Genomic DNA, 10,000 nt, shown 5'->3' with positions numbered 1-10,000 from the left:
CACTGTTACTCCATAATTTTGTAGGAAATTGATCAATTCATGTAGCAACAGGTGTCAGGAGGGGATTGACAATAAAGGATTGTTCACCAAATATTAATGTTATTGCTATTTATCTTTTGAAATAAGTTGAATTTCATTATTTTCTAAGCTACCCTTAACTTTTGACCGCAAGAAGTTACACACTCTTTTCTTTATTAATTACTAACTTTCTTTGTATGAGTTGCATAAGCTTCACATTTTCAAGTAATATAGATATGTTATATATCTAATTGTATACAAAATATAAAGTTCTTGTGTGGTATTAATTTCAATATATGCATTTGAATACATATGCTTTCACTTACCCTTATATTTTGGCCGCTACTGTATATATATATAATATATATATATATATATATATATATATATATATATATATATATATCTATATATATATATATATATATGTATATATATATATATATAATATGCACTGTTTATCATACAATATTGGGCATTATATGCATGATTTTTCTCTCCAGTAGTATCTAAATGTTTTTTACTGACGCACATCTTTTTTACATTTTCGCCAAATATTGTTGCTATTAGACTATTTAGAAACTTTACTCTGGTGCACATCTTTCCATTCATTTCTGTGTGTGTGTTAACATTTGTGTACTCCTTGAGAATCAGTGTCTTCTCTGTGTTTACAATGCTTTGTATTCTTTCTTCTTTTGTCTTATTTACAACACATGGAAGACAGTTGATTCTTGCCCCCAGATAAAATCTCTCACAAAATTCAAATACTTTCCCATTCTTTATGTCAAATATATATATATATATCAACATACGAAGATAGTTGTATAGTATGCAGTTTGTGTTTCGTATGTAGGTAGTCTTGAACATATATCACAAACATTTTTGTATGAATAGTTATATGTATTCACAGATTAACACAAACATGTCTTAATTTAGAGTTCTACACCGCGTGTATAAATGTTGGACAAAAAAAACTTTGTTATAAGTAACGTTTACCCCAAATAGTTCCCCAAAATTATACGCTGAACAATCTTAATTAAGAATTGATACCTGGAGACTCAATCGAAATTTATTTGTAATATATAAGACATTTTCAGTACACGATAAACTACGACGGGGCACAGTCGAGACAAATTCATGAAACTTTTACAACCATTAAAATCTAAATAAAGAAAATCTATTTTCCAGACTTCTTGAGTATACTTGCAATAGAAAATTAAAAATACGTGGTACAGCATACTAGCAAAGAATTGTATAATTATTTAAAAAAAGAAATGGCTATCTCAGTTGCACTAAATTTCTCAAAAGATACAAACTTTACGGCGCTTTTACACGAGAGTAAAATATTAGTAAATCCAGTTCAGATTTTGTCCGTTGTTTATAGACAAAGCGAAACAAGCTGACACCATTCATGCAACTAAAACAGCGTTTCCCAACCTTTTCCGACCATAGCACCCCCTGTTGTCATGTCTAAGCAGTCCAGCACCCTTGTCTTGTTATTAGAAGGACAAAAGAAAGTCAAGTGTACTGCTTGATGATTTATTTTCTTGATTCCTTAGAACTGAAACAAATTGACAATATTGTTTGTAGAAGAAATAAGAACAATCTAGAAAAATAAAATAGCATAGAAAAAGTCAGATATGCACAACTAGGTAATCAATACTTATATCAATGTGATTTTTGTGTGTATCACTTCCCAGCACCCCCTATAATTGATTTCAGCACCTCCAGAGGGTGCTAGTACCCCAGGTTGGGAAACGCTGTGATTATACATTAGCCAATGGCTGGTTACGCGCGTCCTACTACCTGGCATCCTATTTGGGTAAGCGCGTTGGTTGTAGGTACGATTAAAATGATCAGCCTTGTACTTTGCATCTCGAAGCAAAACGGCCCAATTCAAGAACAAAGAATTAGTGCTCTAGACGATCGTTTGACGATCATCGTTGAGCCATGAACGATCATCGTTGAGCGATAATCGTAACGAGCAAAATGTACCTTTAGTCCTGGTATATGGCAAGTATCAATCTAAGGCGACCTTACATGACCTTTTACTCCACTGGAGCGCCAATTATTACACACAGAGTGATGTACATTTGTTTTTACTACAATATCCAGCAATCAAAATTCTTCCTTCACTGAGATAGCGTGGAACAGTGGCAAAAATCGGAATTTCTCAGTTTGAAGTCGCAAGCTCAAACTCCTTCGGGCACGTCTCGTAAATTATATAATTACAGTTGTCTCCAATGCAACATCTGTGATGGTTCAGTAAATTCACATTTGCCCTTTATTAGGATGTAAATATGGTGACGGAATCAATGTTCCCCAAATTTTTACGTCATCAGCCGAAGAAAAGACGAAACTGTGTTGGCTTTGCATACTTAATTAATGCTTTGCATTCTTTAGTAAGCCTAGTGTATCGACACAGTTGCTGGCAACTGTACACATATCATTTCGTTAAGTTTTTGATATGTTTTCTTTGTAATTCTTATTCTTGTTCATTTTGTACACTAAACGATCTGCACACTTATGCTTGTACATATATTTTTTCTTGATTGCCTGCACACATCCTTTGATTGCTCGATGAATATTTCCTATTCCATAAATGCCTGTGAACAAATGCTTATACATTTTCTTCTTGCTTGCACACATTTGTTTGTACACAAATGCCTGCAGACCCAAAACTTGCATACAAATTCTCTGCCTACATGCTTGTTTAAACAAGGCTTGTATACACACCCAAACGCTTGTACATAAACGTGCCTGAATACAATTTGTCAATGCAAAAAAACAAAAAAAAAAACAAGAAAAACCCCATCTGCTTGATATGATAAATGTGGATATTGTTGGTTGATGGCAAATAGAGAGTAGTAAAAAAAAAAGTGGGCCCATTTCCACAGTTGGTGGCTTGCATAACTCGACCATGTGTTTTCTCCTGCCTTTTTGCAAACCCCTTCTGCCGGTTAACACGAAGGTTCCACAGGTAGCCCTGATATCCTCATCTGCGGCAACTGCAGGGAACTTTTCTCCACACTCAGCGACTTCATCGATCACAAGCGATCCTACTGCAAACTCCGCTTCACTTGCAAGTGTTCGTCGTTCATGGGCAACAAAGTAAGCACACCAGGAGGAGTGGGACGGCGGCGCAGATGGATGAATCCCCTGTCACTTATGAATTGCTGTTAACCATACAACGTTTTTTTTTTTCTTTGTAACTCCCTTTTTCTTTCTTTTTTTTTCCCATTTTTTTATAATGAGGAGTGGGACGGCGGCGCTTATGAATTGCTGTTAACCATTCATCGCTTTTTTCTGTCAAACTCCCTTTTTTCATTTTTTTGCTCAATTTTTTTTAATAATATAGGACTGAATCGAAGTTGAATTAAAGACATTTCTGTCTATACCTTGACAAATCTACAATTTGCATTGTCCTTTAAATTCTTAATTTCCCATTTCAACACTAGAGCATACGTGCATGATAACGTGAATATAATAACTTGTCTAAGACAATTCATCTGATGTACAATGAAATAATCAATGTAATGACATCATATCATGTCATGTCACGGACACACGAGTGACACGTAATATGCTTTGTGTCTGTTGACAGAGGGTGAGGAGAGTGCTTCGCTGCTGTGTGCGTTGTGTAAGGAAACCTTCGCTTCGGCCTTCGACCTTATGGTCCATGCACAGGCCGCGCACATGGTCAACATCTACCAGCTCGGCAGTAAGGTGAGAGAAAGAGAGGAGAGAGAGAGGAGAGAGAAAGAGTGAGAGAGTAAGAGAGAGGGGGATAGAGAGAGGGGGGGATACAGAGAGAGAAAGAGTTACAGAGAGAGATAGAGAGTTACAGAGAGAGACAGAGTGAGAGTTACAGAGAGAGACAGAGAGAGTGAGAGTTACAGAGAGAGACACAGAGAGTGAGTTACAGAGACAAAGAGATTGAGAGTTACAGAGAGAGACAGAGAGAGTGAGAGTTACAGAGACAGACAGAGAGATTGAGAGTTACAGAGACAGACAGAGAGATTGAGAGTTACAGAGAGAGACAGAGAGAGTGAGAGTTACAGAGAGAGACACAGAGAGTGAGAGTTACAGAGACAGACAGAGAGATTGAGAGTTACAGAGAGAGACAGAGTGAGAGTTACAGAGAGAGACAGAGAGAGTGAGAGTTACAGAGAGAGACACAGAGTGAGAGTTACAGAGAGAGACAGAGTGAGAGTTACAGAGAGAGATAGAGTGAGAGTTACAGAGAGAGACAGAGCGAGAGTTACAGAGAGTGACAGTGGGAGTGAGTTACAGAGAGAGACACAGAGAGTGAGAGTTACAGAGAGAGACAGAGTGAGAGTTACAGAGAGAGACAGAGTGAGAGTTACAGAGACAGAAAGAGTGAGAGTTACAGAGAGTGACAGAGAGAGTGAGAGTTACAGAAAGTGATATAGTGAGAGTTAGAGAGAGTAAGAGTGAGAGAGAGTTATAAAGTGAGAGTTAGAGCGAGAGAGAGAAACAGAGAGAGAAAGGGAAGGAGAGAGAGAGAGAGAGAGAAAGAGAGAGAGAGAGAGAGAGAGAAAGAGAGAGAGAGAGAGAGAGAGAGAGAGAGAGAGAGAGAGAGAGAGAGAGAGAGAGAGAGAGAGAGAGAGAGAGAGAGAAAGAGAGAGAGAGAGAGAGAGAGAGAGAGAGAGAGAGAGAGAGAGAGAGAGAGAGAGAGAGAGAGACTGAGAGACGAGAAGCCTCTTCATTCCTTTCAGGGCTAATTCCAACTTGTTGGAAATTATATATTATTTAATCTTACCGGGCTATTCACAACTTCCCTGGGTTGAAGACTATAAGATGGAGTGTAGAAAATCGTCTTTTTCCAAATGCCCCAATATAATTTATTTTTTTCTTAATCTTAATAAAACTACTCCATCGTTAAAGAACGTAACCCAGAATATAAAAAATCTGCCTCTTACGAAAGTATTTTCATAATGAAATTCAAATCCTCAATATCCAGTGTTGTTGTTGTTGTCGTTCCCTAGACTGTCTGTCCGAGCAGTCCCGTCAATGTCCAGTGTTGGTAACACCTGTTGGCATTCTTAAAGCATCCGTCAGCGGCGATTTTCCCCGATGCTGATTGTGTTTGTTCGTATTGCAGGACAGCACAGCGAGCAGTGCAGCAGAAAGCACGGCGGGCAGTGACGTAGGCGGTGACGTTGGCGGTGACGCAAGCACAGACGGAGGCGACAGCAACAGCCAGGTGGGAGAGGACGCCTCTGCACGTACAGACACTCCCAAAGAGGTGAGCAGAAGACTTCTGGTTGTCTCACTACGAGATACACAAAGAAGATAAAGACAACAATAATTACAAGCATTGCGGTTATAAGATTACAATGCTACAAATCGTACTTTCGTGAAATGACCCATTGAGAATTATAATGACAATGGTCTATGATGGTATTACTGATTCTATGTATCAGGTCACTGCGATAAAGACAACAATAATTACGAGCATTGCTGTAATAAGATTACAATGCTACAAATCGTGCTTTCGTGAAATGACCCATTGAGAATTATAATGACAATGATGGTATTACTGATTCTATGTATCAGGTCACTGCGATAAAGACAACAATAATTACGAGCATTGCTGTAATAAGATTACAATGCTACAAATCGTGCTTTCGTGAAATGACCCATTGAGAATTATAATGACAATGGTCTATGATGGTATTACTGATTCTATGTATCAGGTTACTGCGATAAAGACAACAATAATTACGAGCATTGCGGTTATAAGATTACAATGCTACAAATCGTGCCTTCGTGAAATGACCGATTGAGAATTATGATGACAATGTTTTATGAACTGAATAGTATTACTGATTCTATGTATCAGTTTATTGTGATAAGGACAACAATAATTACGAACATTCCTATTATAAGCATACAATGCTACAGACCATGCTTTTATGAAATAACCTATTGAGAATTATAATCACAGTATTTTATGATTCTAAATATATGATGTTGAACTGGATAGCATTACTGATTTTGTATCAGTTGATTGTGATCATGACTGATGATAAGGAATGATATAACAAGGCTGCACATAACGATGATAATGATGACAACAACGAGTGTTCTATTTTTACCAGCAATGATAATTATCAAGCGCAGCGATAATATTTATGATCATAATAATTATGATAATGTTCTTGCCCTTATAACTGTATTTGTCGCTTTGATGAAAGCACCGATTACTCGTTTATACAAGCAGCCAAGTTATTAGTACTATTGATTCATTATTCCTATAACTTACCATCTTTACACTGTATCCAGTCCGTTGTTTAAGGAATCAACAAGTTCAGTTTGTCACGACGCGTCTACAGTACTATTGAATCATTATTCCTATAACCATCTTTACATCGTACCTAGTCCGTTGTTTAAAGAATCAACAAGTTCAGTTTGTCATGACGCGTCTACAGTACTATTGAATCATTATTCCTATAACCATCTTTACATCGTACCTAGTCCGTTGTTTAAAGAATCAAAAAGTTCAGTTTGTGATGACGCGACTACAGTACTATTGAATAATTATTCCTATAACCATCTTTACATCGTACCTAGTCCGTTGTTTAAGGAATCAACAAGTTCAGTTTGTCATGACGTGTCTACAGTAATACTGATTCATTATTCCTATAACTTACCTTCTTTACACCGTACCTAGTCCGTTATTTAAGGAACCAAAAAAAAAATTAGTTTGTCATGACGTGTCTAGAGTACTACTGATTCATTATCCCTATAACTTACCATCTTTACACTGTGATGACGCGTCTACAGTACTATTGAATCATTATTCCTATAACTTACTATCTTTACGTTGTACCTAGTCCGTTATTTAAAGAATCAACAAGTTCAGTTTGTGATGTCGCGTCTACCATTGCAGAACGGCGTATCAGACACCACAGAGGACCACGAGATGACAGATCTTGTCAACGGTGCATCCCCCGACCAACCGGCGGCAGCGGACGTGACCGCAGCTCCACCAGTACCGGTGCCACAAGAAGCCGCGGCCGTCGTCACGCAGTGAAGCCCCTACGGACCCCCCGCCCTCGCCCGCCACCGCAACCCGACCCTTGACCCACCTCCGGGGGGGGCTGCCGCCCCTCCCCCCGTCGGGGAACCGCAGCCTACACGAAACGAGGACTTGAGCCAGGAATTCCCTGGGACAGCAGAGCAGTGGAGGCGGGTGGGCCTTTGGGTGCGTGGGCAGGGCGTCACATCAGCCGGGAATCGTAGCAGCACCTGCCAGGTTGTCGTCAGCTGTGGCCTAAAAGTTACTCAAGTACAAGACTACGCGTTGGGCGGGCAGATCGGACTGCTCGCCAAGGGCCGAGGTCTACTGGGTTCATAAGAAGCCAAGGCAGTTGTTCAGTTGAAATAAAAGAAAAAAAAATACGTTGTTGCTTTGTACCATCGTTGGTTAGGTCACTATTACGTCACCAGACAACTCTTTAAGAAAAAAAAAATAATAATAATAATGCGGTTGATGAGGTTCCACTTGTTTCCCGTTGTAACTGTTGATACTACTATTAATACCACTACTACTATGCTATGTTATTACAGTAGGTGACTATTTACAGTGAGCAATCATTCGACTGCTGTGATGTTTATCTAGGGTAATCTCTGTACTAGCGTGTTGGACTAACGTAGGCAATGTCTAGCGAACCCCCCATTCCCCTTTATCCTCCTCTGGAACTGTCCCGAGTTCTCCTAGTGGACCCGTTTTCTACACGACGCCTGACTCCCCTAATAATCCCCCCCAAACCCGACCCAAAACCATCTCTACCACCTGCGAAAACCCATTCCTACAAGAGCGTCATCGGGACTCGAACTCTAACGGACGCGAAACGATCGCAACGTAAACCAATCCGTTTCGTACCATTTAGACCCAGCAGCGTAAACAAGACGATGAAGAAGACAAAGAAGAAGAAGAAGTCGAAGAAGAAGAAGAAGACGAAAACGATGTTCCAGTGTTTAGGTTATAAGTTCCGACTATCGCTCACAGATGTCGTTTGGGATTACGCGACGAAGTGCGCGATCCAGCCTTCCTCGTGGACAGCATCAGCTGTGTTTAGATAACTGTAGTCAAACGGATTCCTCTTATCAATTACTCATTAAGTCTCCCCCCCCCCGATCCCCTCTCCCTACTTGACGCCCTTGTGGATTCATCGACATCCATCTAAGACCCTCTCCGATGCCCAGTTCCTCACCCAACTTCCAAAGACTCTAAGACCTTCCCCAAGTTCAATTTGAACCTCAATTGAACCCCCAAGACCCGTCTCCGAGTCTCCCCGGAAAAAAGACTTCTTTCCCCAAGTACCAATCGCCTTAGTGAACGTGTACAAATCTTGCAGTACTTGCTTGGGGCGCCTCGCCTTTCATAGGGCGGGGCGGCAGCTCAGACTGTGCCTTTAGGTTCCCTCCCGTCACATCATTGGTTCTTCCCTTTCTTTCAACCCTATGGGTTCTCCCGTCAGTGACGTTGGATTCTGCCACCACTATTGGTTTCTGTCTTATGTTGTTGTTTTTTCCCGTCTCGCTTGTTATACGTTTTATCTTTAACTTGTCTAGCTAGCCTTAGCTATTGCGACTCTTCTCAACCTCTTTTCAACATCTTTCACACAACTCCGAGTATTCTTTTTCCACTCTCGGTTCTTTCAGATACATCCAATAGCGCCTTGATTCTTCTCGTCATTAGCTAGAAATCCTACCTACCGTCAGATCCCTGACTCTTTTCGTCATGACCAAGAGATCCTTTCGTCAAATCCCTGACTCTTGTTGTCAGAAACCCTGACTCTTCTCGTGACCAAGATATCTTCCTGTCGGAACCCTGACTCCAGTCAGGAACTTGACCCATCTCGTCATGACCTAGAGACCTTCCCGTGTGAACCTTTGATCAACCTTCTCGCCGTGGCCGCGAGGTTCCCCTGTCAAGACCCTTTGACCATGAGGTTCCTCCTTCAGAACGCGAACTCGTTCTGTCGAAAACCTCGGCTCCTCTCGTCGCAACTAAGAGGTTCCTCTGTCAGAACGCTGACTCTTCCTATCAGAGCCTCGACTCCTCTTGTCGTGACAAAGAGATCCAGCCGTTGGAGACTTGACTCCCCTTGTCATGATCAAGAGATCCTCCAGTCAGAGCCTCGACTCTTCTTGTCATGACCAAGACATCCTCAAGTCAGAACTCTGGCTCCTCCCACAGTACCTTGGCTCCTCCTCCCGACAGTACAATAATTCTTTCTTCCATTAGTATCCTATGCCCTTCTGCAACCCCGGACACTCCTTTCCACTGGCACTTTTAGGTCTATTAGCAGCTTTGCTTCTAGTATCTTTGTAACGTTGGCCTGCCAGCACCTCGAGCTCAGCTAGTCTGTACCTCTTAGATAGGGATTAACTTCTGTGGTCTATTGACTTAGGGTTTTCGTTATGTTCGAGTCTTCTTCGGTTATATCTGTTAGAACCTCTCCTTTGGCGGTTAGAATTTCTCCAAACTGTCTCCAGTTCCCTTGGTCTTTCTTTCTCTTCTTCCAGAAAGTCCTCAGAAAGCACCTAGGGTTTCCACCGTGAGCCCTTCCCGAACCTGCCTTACTTCTTGGAGATCTTCCTGCAAGCAAGCATTTAAAGTCTTCCCTTCACATCCCTAAGGCTCTCCTACTGACCTACTTGATTTCTTTTCGTCGTTTCCTCTTCTTGAAAAAAAAAATAGGCTTTGTGTTACTCAAGTATTTTCGTGATGACATCTTGGGTTCCTCCCGACACTGTCCAAAAATCTTCCTTTTGATAGCTGAGGTTCTTCATGTCTTAGGTTATTCTTCCCTGATCCTTTGGTTCCTGTTGTCAGCACCTCCAGCCTGCGCACTTCCCAGTACCTTTTGTCAGCACTCAGTTTGTTCAGCGCATAGCCCCTTTGCACAGTGACACGGACCAGACACCTTCGCTCGGTTATCATCAT

At 41.0% G+C, this 10,000-nt stretch overlaps 1 protein-coding gene across 1 annotated transcript in view; it reads left to right on the top strand.

Annotated features, from left to right (window-relative positions):
- The window catches only part of LOC143034740 (uncharacterized), a 273,418-nt gene that overhangs the window by 259,015 nt on the left and 4,403 nt on the right, over window positions 1-10,000 (top strand). The window contains exons 6-9 of the mRNA XM_076201089.1: window positions 2,990-3,129; window positions 3,631-3,744; window positions 5,144-5,287; window positions 6,935-10,000. The exon at window positions 6,935-10,000 is cut by the window's right edge and continues 4,403 nt beyond it. Coding sequence (XP_076057204.1) covers window positions 2,990-3,129; window positions 3,631-3,744; window positions 5,144-5,287; window positions 6,935-7,078 — 542 coding nt within the window. The 3' untranslated portion in view covers window positions 7,079-10,000. The remainder of the gene's footprint in view (window positions 1-2,989; window positions 3,130-3,630; window positions 3,745-5,143; window positions 5,288-6,934) is intronic.

Source organism: Oratosquilla oratoria, chromosome 18 (genome assembly GCF_046742065.1).
Source record: "Oratosquilla oratoria isolate Oo_2021 chromosome 18, ASM4674206v1, whole genome shotgun sequence".
Lineage (NCBI taxonomy): Eukaryota > Metazoa > Arthropoda > Malacostraca > Stomatopoda > Squillidae > Oratosquilla > Oratosquilla oratoria.
This window is presented reverse-complemented; position numbering and strand designations above follow the sequence as displayed.